The sequence below is a fragment of the Diachasma alloeum genome, unplaced genomic scaffold (assembly GCF_001412515.2).
Source record: "Diachasma alloeum isolate Michigan unplaced genomic scaffold, Dall2.0 Dall_scaffold_00211, whole genome shotgun sequence".
Lineage (NCBI taxonomy): Eukaryota > Metazoa > Arthropoda > Insecta > Hymenoptera > Braconidae > Diachasma > Diachasma alloeum.
In genome coordinates, this window is record NW_021680376.1 from 950565 (window position 1) to 970872 (window position 20308).

Consider the following 20308-nt stretch of genomic DNA (forward strand, 5'->3'; position numbering starts at 1 on the left):
CTGTTTCATGGTAGAAATAATAGGCGTGGATGGGGTAAAATGGACACTTGACTTTTTTTAAAATGTTCATGACGTCCTGAATTGTTCATGAAATGGAGTAATTTTGTTTTTCAATTGAAAGGACAATCATTCCTCTTTGAAAATTATTCTATGAATCAAAACAATAATTATTACTGTCGTCTTCATCTTAAAATTTTGAATTTTATTCATTGAATAGAAAAAAAAAATTGAGTTATCCCGGGACAATTTGTTTAGCAAATAAATAGTAAATAACCGCATTGAATCATGAAGTCAGATGCAGTCTCAGCATATTTGTACACTTTGCACTCACGGAATACTTGGGATGCAATTAGTTATCTCGAAATGCATGATCATCAAATTACCTTTAAGGCGAGTTATTCCACTTTCTTTATAATTGATAATAATTAATATTCTCAATCTCGACTTTTCTTGCAATGTTGATACAATTATTATTCATCGTCTTTCGGACATAAATTAATAATGGTTTTTCCATAATATCACACAGGAAAAAATTTCATAGAAAAACCTAGCGAATTTTATAGAATAGTATATTCTATTGAAGTTCTATTGAAGAGGAAAATGTTCTATAGAAACTATTTTAATTCATTAATTTAATTGTAATTTTTCCACTTTATTTTTCTTATTTTTTCATTTAAAGAAATCAAACAAAAAACTTGAAAAATTCGACCCGAATATTTCCAACGGAACATTTCTATTTAAAAAAATGGGATATATTATTTTAGAAAGATCAGTAGAAATTCAATAGAATTATCTATCGAATTGATCAGATTTTTCTGCGAAATTTTCTCGTCGGAAAGGAACATAATACGATACGTCCCGAAAATAATGATTCTTCATCAAGACAAATGCCCGGATGAATGAAGAATTCATCCCACAACGTGAATACATTCTGTAAAAGTACAAGTGAAATCCAAAAATAGCGAAAGAGATGTCTTTGACCACCGGAATAATGTATTCTCGGCGTTGCATCGCGAGGTCAATGCTACGACCAAAAATTCACTCGAAATTCCGTCGTCATTCGTCACGATTTTGTTCAATTAATTCTCTGATTTTTTAGTCTCGGGGAATCTCACGAGGGGAGGGAGCAGTATCAATTGATCAATTGTTTTTATAATCTAGTGGGAAAAGAAGGCAAATAATTATCATAAATGGGTGACGCGAGAGGGAATCATTCCAGTCACTGCGCTGAGTCACTTTGTACAAAGGACAAACTACTGTTGAACAAAAGAATGTAAAATTGATCAATCCTGGGCTGATGTAGATTCAATAACGAGTTTATTTCGCATTTTGTCGTTTGCGATTGTTCGATGGAAAAACAAAAATTATTGACAAATTATTGACTATTTTTTCTTCAGTGAAATGCTTTTCTACTTTTGCTGTCGAAAGCTCGAGCTTTCATGTGAGCCTCATTTGACCCCAAGTTTCAGGACATTTAACGATGATTTTGTTATTTAAACTTTGCAGATCTGAATTTGAATTTCGATATTGAATCGTTAGAAAACATTTCAAAAATCTAGATGAAAATTAGAAAGAAAAAAGTTTACTTTCAGAGGATAATTGATGAAGTCATTTAAAAATTGATATAAATAATTATCTTTTGGACACAAACTATTATGACTACTTCTGTGATAATTATGAGACCCAAGATCGATATTATGAGATTAAAAAACAATGATAAACTCGAAAAACGCACAAAAAATTGCAGAATTCATTGATAAAATTTTTTATGTTAAAAATATTGTCTTTTGGCTTTTGGAATTTTAGGGAAATTGTAGTAGAAAATGCAACAATTCCAGCAGAAATTACAATGCCTTGTTAAATTTTCTACAAGATTATTGTATTTTCTATTAAAATTCTGATGAAAATTCCTGGCACTGCGATTATGAGGAATTTTAATCATTTCAGTGGCTCATTCCGAGTGGAGCCCTACACTGCGGATCCAGTGGGAGATAATCTCCGAGAAATCGGTCCCAGCGGGACAGAGATGAGCCCTAGAAATTGGCAGAATAAATTCGCCATAAACTCGCGCCCTATCTTGACCATCGAAAAGTGACGAATCGGCAATAGAGTTGATGGATCTGTCCCTCGGAATGCAAAAGAAAAATGAGCTTTGGCGATGTAAATGCAATGATACTTATCGATGGAATGTAGATGGAACTGGAGAAAATAAAAGAAAATATCCGAAATGGAAGTAACAGTCGCATTAAGAAGTCTTGAATCATGAATATCCCCTCATCCAATGGAGCGATTCGGTCGAGAGAAATTTCATTCTGAAGCTTGAAAAAATTCGTTGGAATTTTCATGATTTCTTTCAACACATTTCTTTAAACGGTGTTTATAAATAAATAATTGAATCTTTAAACTTTCGCAAAACTAATTTTTTCAGGCATGAAATCGATTTCTGGCAAAATTCTGAAAATCGATAAATTTGTAACGATGATTTTTATAGTAGAAAATTGATTGTTCATAAATTATTTACAGAAAATCCTCGCAATTTTAAAAAATTGCAATTTTTTAAATTATTTCGTCAATCTTCCTCCAAAAGTAAACTGTCTAATTTTTTTTCAAATTTTTAAAATGATTTCCAACAGTTCAATATCGAGATTCAAATTCAGACTTGCAAAGTTTAAATAATAAAATCACTGTAAAATCTCCGGAAACTTACAGTGATGAAAAAAATAAAGAAAGACCTCGCGAAATCGTTAGAACATTCTATTGAATTTCTATTGACCTTTCTATTAGTTTTTGGCCGATTCTATTGCAAATGTTCAGTAGAAAAAGTCAATAGAATTCGATTTTTCTATCGATTCGATTTTTCTATTCGATTTTTCTTCGATTTTTCTAACGTATTCTATTGAGATATTTTCTATAGAATTTCGCCGGCCCACATTTTCCAAGTTTTTTGTTTGATTGTTTGATTTTAATGAAAAGATGAGAAAAATACAAACTTGGAAAATTCCTGATTCTATAGAAATTCTATAGAGGTATTTTCTATAGAAATTCTATAGAAACGACATGAATACGAAAACGATAATATGAAATATGAAATGATATAGATCCAGTTTTTATAAAAAAAATCTATAGAAAATATCTCTATAGAATGTCCGGAGATTGTTGGGGGGATTCTATAGAGAAAATATCTCTGCAGAATTTCTGTAAAAAACTGGATCTATATCGTTTCATTAAAAAACTGATTAGAAAATACATCTGTAGATTTCCATCGAAATTCTATAGAAACAGAAGTTCTGCTGAAAAATCGAATTCTATTGATTTTTTCTATAGAATCTTTTTCACTCAACATTCCCACTGAAAAAGACACGCGGGTAACCTGTGGAATTGCTTCAATAGAATCGGCCAAAAACTAATAGAACGTCCAACAGAGATCCAATCGATTTTTCTAACGAATCTAGGTTCCATCATTTTTTTCGTGCGTTCAGGGTGAAATCGGGCTCAACCGAAAGCTCTGATGTTCGACTACAAAAGCGGCAAATCATTTCTCTGGAGAAAAAATCCGCAAAGTACTTGGCTATCCTCAAATAAGCAATCCCAAATTTTTACATAAATTTTTCTTTTCATACGAAGGACGTCTCCAGAGAAAAAAGTAGAGAAATGTCGCAACTCCATACGAAATGTTTCTAAACATGTGGCAGTGGGTCGTATAGGATGAAACCTATAGAAATCGTATAGAAATAATTTGTATAAAAAATATCTGTACAGAAATATCCGAATACCATAAACGAAAATCCTGTAGATATTCTATACACAATCCGTACAGAAAATTTCTGTACGATTTTTTCATAGGTGCCCTCCCCCAATATTTCCACAATCCGCCCGTAATTCAACAAAAGAGAATGCATCTGCATTGTCCCTCACACGCGATAGCCGACAATGAAACTATGAAAACGTTCATCCACGATTTTCCGGAAATGCGTCTATAGTTCAGGGTCACCAAAGCCTTGGGCCTCCCCCTCCTCCCCCCAAGGATCCACCGCATCACAATGCAATTAACCTGTGGGTAAACTAATCATCACCTCCAGGTAATTGACCCCAATCACACAAACGTGTGGTTTTCATTCGAAGTGATATAAAACGTCCTGATCAGACTGTCCTCAGTCATCGGGACGTAGGAAGTGGAGACCACAGTATTAACGCGAAAGACGGGTGGGAGGGGTCAATAAAAGACTCGTTGCTGTACCGATAGTGAATCAGAGTGGCGGTTGACTCCGGTCTCAGCACGCGGAAGACCGAGCGCACCTCTCCGTTCTCCCCTCATTCTCGATCAAACAAACGGAGCGAAAATTAATCTCCAAATTTCCGATGTTCATTCATCGATTGTCTCCAGTTGCCCGCGCCTTGTCGCCGAGTTGTCATTGATTTTTCGTTTCGCGAGGGTTTTTTTTTTCAAATAAATTTCCGGGAAAAATTGATTCAACGCGAGATTAGGGAAAGAGTGATCCAAGTCGGACGATAACGCGCCCGTGGAAATTTTCAAATCGATAGTGTCGTGGCAACGATGTTGTCCTGACCCGCTAGAGGCCAGGAAGAGTTGAACTTGCAGGCGAGGAATTCCCCATTTCTGCCAGTACTGGAGATTGAAACTGCCCGGGAGGCGAGGGGGACTTGAAGTTCTCAATTGTTACTGTGATTCAGTGAATAATAAGTTGGTTATTATGGAGATTGGGGGAACGAGGGGGAGAGGGGCTGGGGGATGGAGTTCTGTGCTTCATGTTGCGTTTCTCGTTGTTGTGATATGCGTGGAAACGCGGAATGCTGTACCACTCGTGTCCGAGAATGGGGCTATGGTGAGATGTCTTCTTCTTTTTATATTTTTGGATTTTTAATGCGGCGGGGGGCTGCGGATTTCAAGGGAATGACGAGTAAACATTTAATAGATAAACTTGGCGAATTCGGGAGGAAATTCTATTGGGATTCTCGAGAAATTCTATTGGGAGTTAATTAAAATTGAAATGCCACTTGCTTTTTGCGCGGATTCTATGAGATTTCTAGTAGAAGAAAGTCAGCAGATTTCGATTTTTCTGTATGAATATGTTGGGTTTTTTTCTGTAATGCTTGAGCATGAATTTTCCAAGTTTTTTCACTCGGATCCTGGAATGCAAGGCAAAACAAAAACAGCGGGAAAAACTTGGAAAATTCGTGTTCAATAATTGACAGGAAAATCTGGAGAGAAAAATTTTAATGGAAAAAAGAAAATCTATTGGCTTTTTGCTGTTAAATATGTGATAGAATCTGCGTAGAAAACAAACAAAATTTTGACTTCCCGCAGAATTTATGGAGAATGCCAATAGGATTTTCTAGCGAATTCGTTTTCTATTAAATTTTTTCATACGTGAAAACACTTCGTTCTGACGTTTTTGCTTCCGAATGAAACCTTTGTTGTCTTTTGAATTCAAGTTTTGGATTTTTTGTGTGATATCGACAGAGAATGATCCAAAAAGTCCGAAAATGTGCGCCAGGGAATGAATGGAATCGAATCTTTTCATTTCAAATGTAGGTATTGTTGAGCCCCATCGATCGCCATTAATTAAAATTTAATTCATCGACTAGTTTTTTAATTTTCGAATTTTTTCGAAAATCGGTTGTCCCACGATAATTAAAAACATGTTCTGAATTGATTGAATGATGGCTTAAAGAATTTGTTTGGATGTCCTTTTGACCGAGTTCGAAGATAAAGGCGATAGCAATAATCGTTATTTTGATTTATTTGGAAAATTGCAAAAATTTTGGATTTTTTGAAAATCAGAATTCCGGGGATATCTTTGAATATCGTGCTTTAAATTAATTCAATCATAGCTTAAAATGCTTGTTTCAATGCCATTAAGCCGAAGTTGGAAGAAGATTACGATAGCTGTATTGGTTGGTTTGATTTTTATGATGATTGTTGAAAATTTCGAATTTGTCATGAATTTCCCTGAAAGTGAGCTTTCCGATGGTTTCTTCAAATGTGACGTTTCAACTTCATCCAAGTATCTGTAAATAAAATTTTTCTATTAACATTTCAGTAGCGAAGCGGTAAACCGGGTTAAGTCGATTTTTACTATTGGCTAGTTTTTGACGAATATCTCGGAATCTAAAAGAGATAGAAAGATTTTTGTCATGACCTTTTTTGTAGAGCCAATAGAGCGTTATAAAAAAAGTCATGAGAAAAATTTTGCTATCTCTCTTAGATTCCGAGATATTCAGCAAAAACTAGCTAATAGTCAAAATCGACTTAACTCGGTTTACCGCTTCACTACTGATTTTATCAAAGGGCTGAGGGGAAAGATAGAACAGTAAAAAAGACAATCGGTTGTATAGAAGAAAGGGATAATAAGAATAATGATGATGATAACCTTCAACTAAGTTGAAAATCTGACAAAATTAGCAAACAGAAATCTTATGCAATTTTAGGAAATGAAATAAACAATGAGTTATAGATGATAGAAGGAAATTCACTCGGTTGTACAATTTATTTCATTCAAAATTTAATTCATTAATTTAATTCAATTGAATCAATGAGTTCATAAAACTTTCCTCTAAGAATTGAATAAAATTCACGACTTTATGTCGTAATTCAGTGATATTCAGGATGAAATAATTTCTATCGTGTAGATAATAAATTATGCATCAAGATCAAACGGAATCTTGAATATCTCAAACGTCGTTACGTGCGTGATACTTTTTACATCATGACGAACGACATTTTCAATGTCTCAGGAAAGTTTAGCAGCTTGTTTATCGATGATTACTCTGAAGCTACCGATGACTCAGTCAAGTGCACAATTTAAATCATGTGCTCAGTGTATTTGTTCACCTGTCGATGCAATTTTCATTGAGCCGGAAGTCACTTAAATAAATTAAACGAATAGATGAATCAATGAAATGGCGTCTTCGTATCACATTGAAATCAATGATGATGTGATTCCTAGTTTTTACTCGTCGTTTCAGGACAGTTTACGAAATTACATATTTTTTCGCTTCAAAATCTCGTAATATCTAGTTTCGTATCGACGTCTCGGAAATTTTAGTGACTCCTTTCTTGATGATCATCCTCGACCTACCGATGATTCAGTCTCATCGGCAATTTATCGCATTCCAAATTGATGAAAAGAATGAATGTTCATTATAACCCCAACACAAACTGATGCTATAGTCACACGTAGAGATGATCTCAATAGATAACTGGTTAAAAGTGAAATTATAAGATAAAGCGTGTTTCGTGACGGCGGGAATGAGCCTCTGAAATACAGCAGTTGACCTCAGTAACGTTGATCCTCTCAAAAAAAAAAACAACTAATTTATGACGGAAAAAACATAATGACTGTTCATGTGAGACAAAGAGCAATTTTCTAATTGCGTGGCCTTCGCAGATTGTCTTTGTCAAGCGCGTTGAGCATTTCTACGTAAATTTACGAGAGATGAAAGAGGCATTGGAGAACATTCGGGGTCTCATGGGCCGAAATATTGTATAGGAAATTCTATTGCATTTCTGTTGAACTTCTATTGAAAATTCTATTAGTTTGTAGACGATTCTATTGAAGAATTCCACAGCTTCAGGGGGTTTTTTCAATCGAAAATGTCCAATAGCAACTATTCTGCGGAACAAAAAACTGTGCAATTTAATTTTTCTAGTGAGACATTTCTATAGCAATTTCTCGAAATAAATTTCCTGAGTTTTTTTTCACTCTGTTTTTTGCTGAGAAATTTCTATAGAAAAATCGAATTCCATCTTTCCATCTTATATAACTTTTTCTATTGAGACATCTCCTACAGGAATTCCTCGGCATGAATTTTCCGAGTTCTTGCACTCTATTCATCTTCTCTCTTCGTGAAAATGAAAGAAAAACAAAATAAGAAAATTTGACCTGAGGAATTTCTATAGAAAATATCTCAGTCGAATAATTCAATAGAATTTTTTGAAATTTGTATCCTAGGAAATGGTTATTTTTTTTCTATTGAGACATTTCTATAGCAATTTTTCGAAATGGATTTCCTGCGTTTTTTTTTTCACTCTGTTTTTCGCGTCTTTTGATTGAAGAAATTGAAGAATAAACTTGAAAAATTTGAGCCGAGAAATTTCTATAGAAAAATCGAATTTCATTAATTTTTACGATAGAGTATTTTCTATTAAATATTTCTATCGAGGAATTCCGCAGTTTTAGAATTCCATCTTTCTATATAAATTTTCTATTGAGACATCTTCTACAGGAATTCCTCGGGATGAATTTTCCGAGTTCTTGCACTCTATTCATCTTCTCTCTTCGTGAAAATAAAATAAAAACAAAATAAAAAAATTTGACCTGAGGAATTTCTATAGAAAATATGTCAATCGAATAATTCAATAGAATTTTTTGAAATCTTTTTGCAATTGCTTATATCAATTTAGCCAAGATGTATGGTAATAGTTCTCCCACCCGCTATGAATCCTCATTGTATCCTAGGAAATGGTTAATAATGTATGGGCTGAATGCGGAAATAGTGAAATAAAACCACGGCTGAGAGAGGTTGACCTTCGCTGTTGCGGATCCCCAGTCTGTACACGAATTCATCGGCATTGAAATAGTGAAATTAATCAGACGCAGATAATGGCATCAATGCAGATACATCTTTTTCTCGATTCGTGTCGTTGTTACATGATTTGAGATTCAATGAATTCGCGTCAGAACGAGCAGCGGGATCCGGTTTTCAACGGAGGAACAGGGATTTAAAGTGAAACTAATATCACTTTACTCGTTCATTCATTCATCGATTTCCTTTGATTTTGTAATGAAAAAGAGAGAAAAAACTGTACAACTTATTCTGCTGAGATGTTCTCTATAGAAATTCCTGAGCTCAAATTTTCCAAGTTTTTTCCATTTTTTTTCACGAAAAGAGAAAAAGAATAGAGTGGAAAAGTTAAGAAAATTCATGTCGAAGGATTCCTATAGAAGATATTTCAATAGAATAAGCTGAGTATAAAAATGGAATTGTACGGATTTTTTCTATGAAATAAATTCTATTGGATATTTTCTGCAATAAAATGTGTAGCAAACCGTGGAATTCTTCAATAGAAATTTTCTGTTGAACTTTCTATTAGTTTTTGGCCGATTCTATCGAGCAATTCCGCAATTTCCTGGCGTCGTTTTTCCAATAGAAATGCTCAATGGGAAATATTCTATAGAAAAATATCGAAAATGTTCTATAGAAAAATTCTACGGAAAATCAACAGCATTTGATTCTTCTGTACGACTTATTCTATTGAGACATTTTCTATAGAAATTCCACATCTAAAATTTTTCAATAGAAAACATTCAATAGAAAAAGTCAACAGAATTCGATTTTTCTATAACTCATTCTTTTCACATATTTTCTATGGAATTTGCTCCACTCAAATTTTCAAAGTTGTTTTCATTATATTTTTCTTTTCTATAAAATTCTTCTATAAAAAATTCTATAGAAAATATCTCAATAGAATAAGTTATACAGAAAAACTGAATTCTATTGACATTTTCTACTGAATATTTTCTACTGAACATTTCAATACAGTAGCGAAGCGGTAAACCGGGTTAAGTCGATTTTTACTATTGGCTAGTTTTTGACGAATATCTCGGAATCTAGAAGAGATAGAAAGATTTTTGTCATGACCTTTTTGGTAGAGCCAATAGAGCGTTATAAAAAAAGTCATGAGGAAAATTTTGCTATCTCTCTTAGATTCTGAGATATTCAGCAAAAACTAGCTAATAGTCAAAATCGACTTAACTCGGTTTACCGCTTCACTACTGAATAGAATCGGCCAAAAACTAATAGAGCAGTTCAATAGAAATTCAATAGAATTTTCTAACGAATTCGATAGGTTTTTCTATGAAATTTTTTCGTCCGTGAATTCCCCACCGAATTCACCCGATTTTCCCATAAAATTCTTCGTACACGGGCAATGTGACTGACCGATCAAACGAAAAGTCTAGTAATAATTAACGTGTGAACTGGAATCGATGATTCAGCCGACAGTCGGGGTATACGCACTCGATTTATGTACATATGCTCCACTACTTCCGGCCGTCGTTGAATCAGCATTTTTCGCACCAATGAGTGACTCACACTCGTCGGAGTGACCTTTCCTCATGCGTATTTTTTATCCCGCGGGCATGATGCTGGGACAGCTCCCCCCAGTTTCGGGTGCTCCGTATTCTCCGCAAAAAATACAGCTCTGGGAAACATAATTTTTATTCTGAATCCGTTGCAGGCGTCGAGGGCTGCGGGCAAATGGCGCAACGATTTTTATCATCTGGGCAAACATTTTGGGGTGCTTGAGAGCGAACAATAAAGCATATCTTTAAGACCGGTGCAGTGAACAAGTCTTGACCTTGTCCTTGGAGAGGTCTTTGTCGATTCGAAGCCATCGGTATTCCACACCCTCACACACGCCTCTCGACGCGACGCGAATACAAAGGGTAATGTGTGGCTTTGTGTTCGCCACACGCATCACAGTCCGGCATGTGCGATCACGAGAGATCAGGAGTCTTGTTCGTTAGATGAGGTCCAAATCCTTTTTACCAGTGGGGATTTACGCACTCTGGTTGATGGGTTTGGGGGGCGGGTTCGTCATCCCTGCGCGGGGAAAATTGTTTCGTGAAATGTTGGTGAAATATACCAACTAGTTTTTTTTTAAATTGCACAGTCAAAAATATCTGAATTTCACACATCTTTCGCAGACTTTGTGCACTATCCGCCTCTTGAGCCAATTATTTCGTTGCTGTCGAAAGCAGAACAATTATTCATGTTTGAGACTTTCGAATTTGAACCCAACGAATTTTTTTTTGCAATTTTCAACTATTTTGTTGGCCCAAACAAGACTTGTTTGACAACGTGTTTGTTTTTCCCTCAGTGTAGAATTCAATTTTTCTGTGAAACTCATTCTATTGAGATATTTTCTGTAGAAATTCCGCGGCTGAAATTTTCCAAGCTTTTTGTTTTCTTTTTAAATGAAAATAGAAGGAGCGTAGAGTGGAAAACACTCGGAAAATTGATGTAGAAAAATTTCTGTAGAAAACGTCTCAATAGAAAAAGTTGTATAGAAAGATGATATAATAATGATTTTTTCTATAAAATACACGCTCAGACCAAAAACTGATTCAATTTCCGATGAAAGTTCAATGAAAATTCAATAGAATTTCCTACAAAATTCGCCGTGTGAAGTTTTTCGTTTTATTTTCATCCATTTCGACATGAGGCCGCAAAATCTGTAAAAATGAAAAAATCACACTCTTCATATTTCCGTTGCGAAATCAATTCCCCTCTGATGATGAACTCTTTCACACATGACATCGTCGTAGATTATATCAACTGATACACAAATACGCCTGATTAGATACCCCGATAACGCATTGTGAATGTCGGAGATAAGAAATTTCCGGAAAGCAGTGCATCGAGTCGCTGTATCATCGCCTAATTACGGACAGTACGTGTGTCATTCGTTTGATAATTATGCTAATTTCGTACGACTAGTTGGAACTAACGTGCGTTTTTCATGAGTACAATCGTCTTGCGTCGAATTTTTATGAAGTCCGCCTGACAAACAAAAGAGAATTTAATACCATTCTATGAAACATGAACAAACGAGTCATAATTGTCCAAATAATTTAGGGCAGAGGAAAATATAATAATTCTACTCTCTTAATATTGCGTTTACTGAGGTTTTCTTCGAACAAAGTTGATTAGAATTGATAGCTAGAATTATGAGATTGTCTCACATTTTTGACTTAAGGACAGGAGAATCTGAATGCAATATAGTGAAAATGATCGATTTTTTCACTTTGAACAAATAATATTAATATCTAAATACAAAATTTCTTGCGCTAGAGAAAGAAAATTCGAGTTTTTCTCGGATTTTTTCCTACGAATATCACTGCGATTGTCGACAGCGTACGGGGTCTCCCGATGAGTGACGTAATTAGCGCTGTCTCTGCATCTAATTGAGGTCAAGGAAGTCACTGAGGGTACCTTCGGCCCTATCGATCATCCGGAATTCGGTTGTGACCCAGTGAGAGTCCGACTTTCAGCCCAATTTCCAGAGTTGACTTCACCCTTTTTTTCGTGAAAATGTTCGTTATTGGTAGAGCTGGGCATTATTACAGTAACACTATTCGAACTATTTATATTTAAATTTGTCCATTAAAAATAGTTTCTGTTTACAATTCAGTAGTGAAGCGGTAAACCGGGTCAAGTCGATTTTGACTTTTGATCAGTTTTTGATGAATATCTCATGACCTAAGAGAGATAGCAAAATTTTTCTCATGACCTTTTTTGTAGAACCAATTAAGGGCTATAAAAAGGTCATGACAAAAATTTTTCTATCTCTTTTAGATTCCAAGATATCCGTCAAAAACTGGCCAATATTCAAAATCTACTTTACCCGGTTTACCGCTTCGCTACTGAATTTATGAAATGTTTATGAATTTAAAATATCCGTCAATTAGTTGATGAGAATTTTCTGAAATAATAAAATTTCATTGTTTAAAATGAAGTTATTCTATTGCAAATTGTGTAATTTTTGAATGGATATTCAACGAAAAAAAATAGATCTTTATTTGTTCTGCATAAATTTATTCTGTTGCGACTTCGTTAAAAATTCTTGGGCATGAATTTTCTCCTTCTTTCTTCAAGAGAATGAGTTGGGAAGAAAAATCAGACGATAAAAAACCGATTATGCACGTGATTAATAATTTATTGAGACTAGATAATCCGTTAGATTGCGGAAATCATAACTGATTGTTAGAACAGTTGTAACTGTTTCCCAATAATTTGAAATAGTTCACATTCAGACTGATGGTATCGGCACCTGTTGGATATCCGTGGGTGTTTCATTCATGATGATAATTACGGCAAGTTGCGGAGATTGGCGGCCGAATGATTCATCTTTACTCGGGAGTAATTCTGAGAATTGATTTTTTCACGTTTTCTGTTGAACACACATATGACAGGAGCGCCATAGCGAGATCGAAGGGAAATACGATATCGAATCGTTGATCATTTTTTAGATATTCTTGAGCCTTATTCATCGACACTAATTGAAATTGAATTGATACATTCATTTTCAGAATTTTGGAATTTTTTCGAAAATCGGTTGCCCCACGATAACTCAAAACTAGAGAAAAAAATTCCGAATGGTTTTTTTGCACATAATTTCCTCCTATCATGTATAATTCATTGTTTATTCCATTTTATTAAATTGAATAAGATATTATTAATTTTTCCTATTTTACTAAAGATGAAAGAAACGTGAAGTTGTTTTATATCGAAATATCTCGAAACTGCCTGACCGCTAATACTTAATTCTGATTGGTCAATATGTGACACGTAGTTATTCACAAAAAAAAAAAACGCCGCATTTTCAAATTCTTAGACATAATTTCAAATTCAGTAGTGAAGCGGTAAATCGAGTTAAGTCGATTTTGACTATTAGCCAGTTTTTGCTGAATATCTCGGAATCTAAGAGAGATAGCAAAATTTTTCTCATGATTTTTTTTATAACGCTCTATTAGCTCTACAAAAAAGGTCATGACAAAAATCTTTCTATCTCTTTTAGATTCCGAGATATTCGTCAAAAACTAGCCAATAGTAAAAAACGACTTAACCCGGTTAGACAAAAGCGATTTCCCACTTATATCCAATGAGAATACAAAGCTGAAAAATTATTCGAGGTATCGATCATCCAGCGGGGATTTCCACGAAATATTTAAGTAATTGCGGTAATATTTTCTGCAGGAAGTCGCCTGTTTTCACTATCCAAGGGCGCGTGATTGTTATCAAGAGATGATAAAATTGTGTAAATTTATTTTCGGATAGCAAGATATTGCGTCAAATCGTATCAGTGCGTTCAATGTTTCTATTTTTTATTTTCAGAGATACTTGTCGCAGTTTGGGTACTTGCCACCATCGAATCCCACCAGCAGTCATATTATAACTAAGGATACAATGTCCAAGGCGATTACGGAATTTCAATCGTTCGCGGGATTGAACGTCACAGGTAATAATGATTATCTACAATTCGATGTTTTTAATGGAAATTTGTACGATGATTTTACATCGCCTGACGATTTCTATAATTTCTCTAATATTTCTTGAACCTTGAAAATTTTGATGGAATCCTTTTTGCACAAAATTCTGAATTCTTTGGAATTCTTCAAAATTCTTTAAAATTCTTTATTGACACTGAGAAAATCTATAACGTTTAATTCAATCATTGAGGACTGTAAATGTCAATTGGAAATGCGAAATATGTTTTGTATTTTTAATGGAAATTTGTGCGATGATTTTACATCGCCTGACGATTTCTATAATTTCTCTAATATTTCTTGAACCTTGAATGTTTTTTTGGAATCCTTTTTGCATAAAATTCTGAATTCATTGGAATTCTTTAAAATTCTTTATTGACACTGAGAAAATCTATAACGTTTGATTCAATCATTGAGGACTGTAAATGTCAATTGGAAATGCGAAATATGTTTTGTATTTTTAATGGAAATTTGTGCGATGATTTTACATCGCCTGACGATTTCTATAATTTCTCTAATATTTCTTGAACCTTGAATGTTTTTTTGGAATCCTTTTTGCATAAAATTCTGAATTCTTTGGAATTCTTCAAAATTCTTTATTGACACTGAGAAAATTTATAACGTTTAATTAAATCATTGAGGACTGTAAATGTCAATTGGAAATGCAAAATGTGTTTTGTATTTTTGGGAATATATTAATTGTGCATGTAATTAATATATATAAAAAGTCTTAGCATAGAGCTTTTCTCTGGACGTTCGTGATAATCATTGAATTTCGAAAATATCGGATTCTTCTGGAGGGAGACCCCATCCTACTGCGGCATTAATGTGAAATATGGGCCAAGCTTGATGCATCGGTTGAGTTCATGCATCCGCTCGCATTGAATATTCATTCCCAAGTGGGACACTCGCCTAAGCTTGACCAAGTTTTCGCACAGGCCGTTAGAAAATTGCACGATTTAAGGACTACACTGAGAGAAAAACAATCACGTCGTCAAACAAGTCTTGTTTGGGCCATCAAAATCGCTAGTTGAAAATTGCCACAAAAGAATTTGTTCGGTGTGAATTTGAAAGTCTCAAACGTGAATAATTGCTCTGCTTTCGACAGCAATGAAATACATGGCTCAAGAGGTGGATAATTGTTTTTGGTGGCAAAAATAATTTTTCCTCAACAAAATTGACGGAAAATCCCAATCTCAATTAGATATATCAACGGAAGTGGTTGAAAACAATAAAATTTCAGTGAATAATTAGTTTCAGTTTAGTCACAGTTTATTTCGACAATGAAATAAATAAAAAATGCGCGATGAATGCGACAAGAGGCAAAAAGAATCATCAGCAATTTGATTCTGGCCTGGTAAATTTAGTTTCCCACAGGGAGATTCACGGGTGATTCATCCTTCAATGAAGTACACCATTCACTTAAAAGTGATTCAGCGGCTGCTGCCAGATATCCCACAAAGAGCACTCAATTAAAACCGAAAATATATTCATTATCACAGAGGAATAATGGCGATGGAGTGGAAATTGTGAGGGAGTATATCACAATGAGGAAGAAGTCCTGTTGGTCATAAACAGTTTACCGATGTCGTCAATAAAAACGACAGGATCAAATGGTGCTGATGGAAAAAAACAATGGCACGATGGTAGAAGGCCAGAGCAGATGATTTCCGCGTGGAATTGTTATTTCTCGTCATTTCAACAGATATAATTATGCAATGATTATTGGATATCTCAATAAATCCACGGACATTCAGATATACTCATCCGTTACCAATTGCACGCGAAGAGAGGAATCTCTTGACAAGTGGGAAATTGCTGTCGTTATAAAGTAGTCAATATATTTTTTTATGGCGATGTAGTTTAAATTGAATTCTATGATTTATTGAATTCAACATTACGCCAACGTTGGCAGCCAATATTGTCCCGACGTTGACACCCATATTGCCCCAATATTTTGCCAACATTGTCCCGACGTTGGCAGCCAACATTTCCCCGGCGTTGATAGCCAACATTGTGCCAACATTGGGACCCAACACTGGCCCAACACTGTCCCGACGTCGGTAGCCAACATTGTGCCGACATTGCCCCGACGTTGATTTTTTTCACTTTTCCCTGAATATTAGGTTCAAAAAAATTGTTTTCAACAGATAATACAATCAATCTCATGATCGCACTCGGTCGAGATGGCGCTGGGAAGAATATTTTAAATCCCAATTGGATTCATCTAAATGAAAAAACCGCAGAAATTCTTTTAAAAAAATTATGATGATTAAATGAAAATATTCAAAAAGTATTGATTAACTTTTATTTCCTCGAAAAAAATTTCCACAAAAAATATTGTCTTTTCGAGAATAAAACTGAATCAACTGAAAAAAAATACAAGCCAGATGATCAATACTGCTTGAAACTATTGCGTGACCCACGTGAAAATGGAATGCGTTTTACCCAGTAAATCCCTCATGTAGTGGTCAGCAGGAAGTTCGGTGGTATACGAAAATCGTTCAGTGTTTATTATGTCTACATGTTGCTACACGCGAGCAGCACACCCGAACGTTTATTCCACGTGTACGTGGAGGGATACTCATCTACATGATGCTCGTAACTGACAGAAGTCAGACGGGAATAAGTTCAAGGATCAATAGCAACATTTAAAATCTCGAGAGCTTATTTTATTGATTGACATTCAACGGCTCTTGCTTATTTTCTTTTTCATTATTTCAGGTTTCTTGGATAACGAGACCGTTGCCCTCATGTCGGCCCCCAGATGCGGGGTGAAGGACAAAGTTGGGGCGAGCTCTGATGGGAGATCGAAGCGTTATGCTCTTCAAGGTGTGTTTCAGGGAAAATTAATTTTTTTTTCATTTTAGCTACGATTTATTCATCTCTGATTTAAGAAGCTTCGGTAGTAAATTTTGCGCCGTGAATTCCCAGCGAAAAGAGGATGAAAAAATCTGACGGATTGCGCGAAAAATTTGTTCTCTTTCTAGGATCTGGATGAAGCGAGTTGAAAATAATGTGAAGAAGATAAATAATTTTGAGAAGTGTTCAAAAGTACGAGGTGGTTGGCAGGCGAGGACGCCGCCATCTTGCGCAAGCGGCTTCGAAGATGGCGGCGCTCCACCTCGTACTTTTAAACATATTTTAAAATTATTTATCCTCTTCAAATCACCCTCAACTCACTTCATCCGGTTTCTATAGGTTGAACAAATTTTTTAAGCCACCTTTTAAATTTTTCCACTCCCTTTCAGCTTCATTTCCCTTTCAAATTCATGGCGCAACGTTTTCTGCGCATTTCGGGAGCTTTTTTTTCCCCCTCATGACTTCTTAATGCGTTGTAGTACCGATCAAAATCGCAGTTCGGATAAAAACTTATTTCAGTAGCGAAGTGATGAAACGGTTCAATTCGACTGATCTCCCAGTTGAGTTTTTGAGGAATATCTCCAAATCTAAGGGAGATAGCGAAATTATCGTAATCACATTTGTTGCAGCTCTCAATCGGCTCTACAAAAAAGTTCATTATAAAAATTTTGCTATCTCCCTTAGATTCCAAGATATTCATTGAAAACTTGCCAATAATCAAAATTGACAAACCGTTTTACCACTTCGCTACTGATTTATAAAATGCTGAGGACTCAACGTCCGATGAAATTGAAATGGGCTTCAAAGGGGATAATGATTGTATCCGATAATCTGATTTTTTGTCATTCACCTGATTTTGTTATTGAATGCCAGACCCACGTAACAACTCTTCATCCAGTTTATTCAAGCGCAACGCTCGGACTATTTCGTCGTGGTAATGCGAACAAAATCATTCAAACTCTAGTTTCAAGCCTCTGCGGGTTTTTAAGTTCATGCCTTCTGTCTTGTGGAAATCATTCCTGATAAGTCTCATGTATTTTTTGCTGCAACTTTATGTCTGGGGTGTTCACACTTGCCAATCAAGTGTGTCCAACGAAATTTCGAAAAGTATACGGTACAATAGCCAGCGCTTCTCACGGTTTTACACTGGATAACGCAGACCGCGAAGGTTTATGTAACTCGAGCGGGCGTGTTATGAACATGTACCTCGATAATTACTGATGATCGGTACTCAGTGGGTAAGCCGTAGGTGGCATGGAGTTGCATAAATGGTGAATCGAGGCACGCGAGCTAATGGGTGTCCTCTCCGAGCCGGAACACAGAGTGGAAATAATAACCGAGGATGAAATGCATTTTTAGGGAAATTGTGCAGAAATGCGATGAGAACAAGTGGGCAATTGCACTTGTATTGCATATAGTATAGCTATTTTTGCCAATAAATTAGCAATTTGCTTCCGAATTGTTATTTTGCATATCATTTCCTTCTATCATGTATAATTCATTGTTTACTTCATTTTATTAAATTGAGTAAGATTTCTTTTTGAATAATTTTGTCAGGTTTTCAACTTAGTTGAATGTTATCATCATCATTATTCTTATTATTCCTTTCTTCTATACAACCGATTGTCTTTTTTACTGTTCTATCTCTCCCCTCAGCCCTTCGATAAAATGTTAATAGAAAAATTTTATTTACACATACTTGAATGAATTTGGAACGTCACATTTGGAGAAAGTATCGGAAAGCTCACTTTCAGGGAAATTCATGAAAAATTCGAAATTTTCAACGATCGTCGTAAAAATCAAATCGTAATCATCTTTTAACTTCGACTTAATGGCATTGAAACAAACATTTTAAGCTATGATTGAATTCATTTGAAGCATGATATTCAAAGATATCCCCGGAATTCTGATTTTCAAAAAATACAAAATTTTTGCAATTTTCCAAATAAATCAAAATAACGATTATTGCTATCGCCTTCATCTTCGAACTCGGTCAAAAGGACATCCAAACAAATTTTTTAAGCCACCATTCAATCAATTCAGAACATTTTTTTTTAGTTATCGCGGGACAACCGATTTCCGAAAAAAATCGAAAATTAAAAAAACTAATCGATGAATTAAATTTTAATTAATGGCGATCGATAGGGCTCATCAATACCTACATTTGAAGAAAAAGATTCAATTCCATCCATTCATTAGCGAACAACTGAAGAAAAATTTTGTTACATCCGCACACACATACACTCACACGTACGGACGATCTCTGAAAATTGCATTTTCGGACTTTTTGGGTCAGAGTGGGTAGATATGACAAAAAATCCAAAACTTAAATTTGAACGATTTCATTGAAGGTTTCATTGATAAATCTCTTTATATTATAAAAATCAAAATCTGGTGATGAAAATTTGGTACTCGAAATTAAGATTACAAAATTAAGGGTCACAAGGGCCAAAATAACGTCATGAGGGTCAGAATCAGGGTCGCGAGGACTATAATGAGGGTCTCGAGGATCCGATTAAGGGTTACAAGGGTCCGAATAATAATTATGAAGGTCATGTGTGGGTCATCTGGGGATTGGCGAGCGGAGCGAGCCAATAAGTAAACAAAAACATGCACATTTTCCCCGCTACTTTCAGGCTCCAGATGGCGAGTGAAGAAACTCACCTACAAAATAACAAAATATCCGCGATTACTGGAGAAGGCCGCAGTAGATAAGGACATTGGCCGAGCATTTGCGGTCTGGTCGGAGTACACGGATCTGACATTCACTCAGAAGAGATCGGGACAGGTGCACATTGAGATTAGATTCGAGAGAGGAGAGCACGGGGACGGCGATCCCTTCGACGGACCCGGGGGCACTCTTGCTCACGCCTATTTCCCGGTGTACGGGGGTGATGCCCACTTCGACGACTCCGAGCATTGGACGGTCAACAGCTATCGCGGCACTAATCTCTTTCAAGTTGCTGCTCACGAATTTGGGCATTCGCTGGGACTGAGCCACAGCGATATCAAGTCTGCGTTGATGGCGCCCTTCTACAGGGGATATGATCCCAATTTTATGCTCGATAGCGATGACATTCAAGGAATTCAGGTAAATGCGGACGAAAGAATCTCCTTTGGATTTCTACACTGAGAGAAATTTCAATGGGAATTTTAACTACAAGGGAATTGTCAAAGAAATTATATTTACAGTAACAATAAACTTTGTGGATTAAACTAGGACTCATCGCTCGATTTACTATGTCAAATAGTGTCATCAACATTATGATGTAATTTTCACTTTACCGTAACTATTATTTTTTTGACAATTCCCTTGTAGTTGAAATTACCATTGAAATTTCTCTCAGTGTATTGAAAATTCTATTAGTTTTTTT

At 35.5% G+C, this 20308-nt stretch overlaps 1 protein-coding gene across 3 annotated transcripts in view; it reads left to right on the forward strand.

Moving 5' to 3' along the window:
* Window positions 1–4765: 4765 nt before the first annotated feature.
* LOC107036851 (matrix metalloproteinase-14) overlaps window positions 4766–20308 on the forward strand; it is a 24953-nt gene continuing 9410 nt past the window's right edge. For all 3 annotated transcript variants that reach the window (XM_015255064.1, XM_015255065.1, XM_015255066.1), the window contains exons 1-4: window positions 4766–4844; window positions 13921–14044; window positions 16797–16904; window positions 19571–20025. In XM_015255064.1, the coding sequence (XP_015110550.1) occupies window positions 4842–4844; window positions 13921–14044; window positions 16797–16904; window positions 19571–20025 (690 nt within the window). In that variant the 5' untranslated portion in view covers window positions 4766–4841. The remainder of the gene's footprint in view (window positions 4845–13920; window positions 14045–16796; window positions 16905–19570; window positions 20026–20308) is intronic.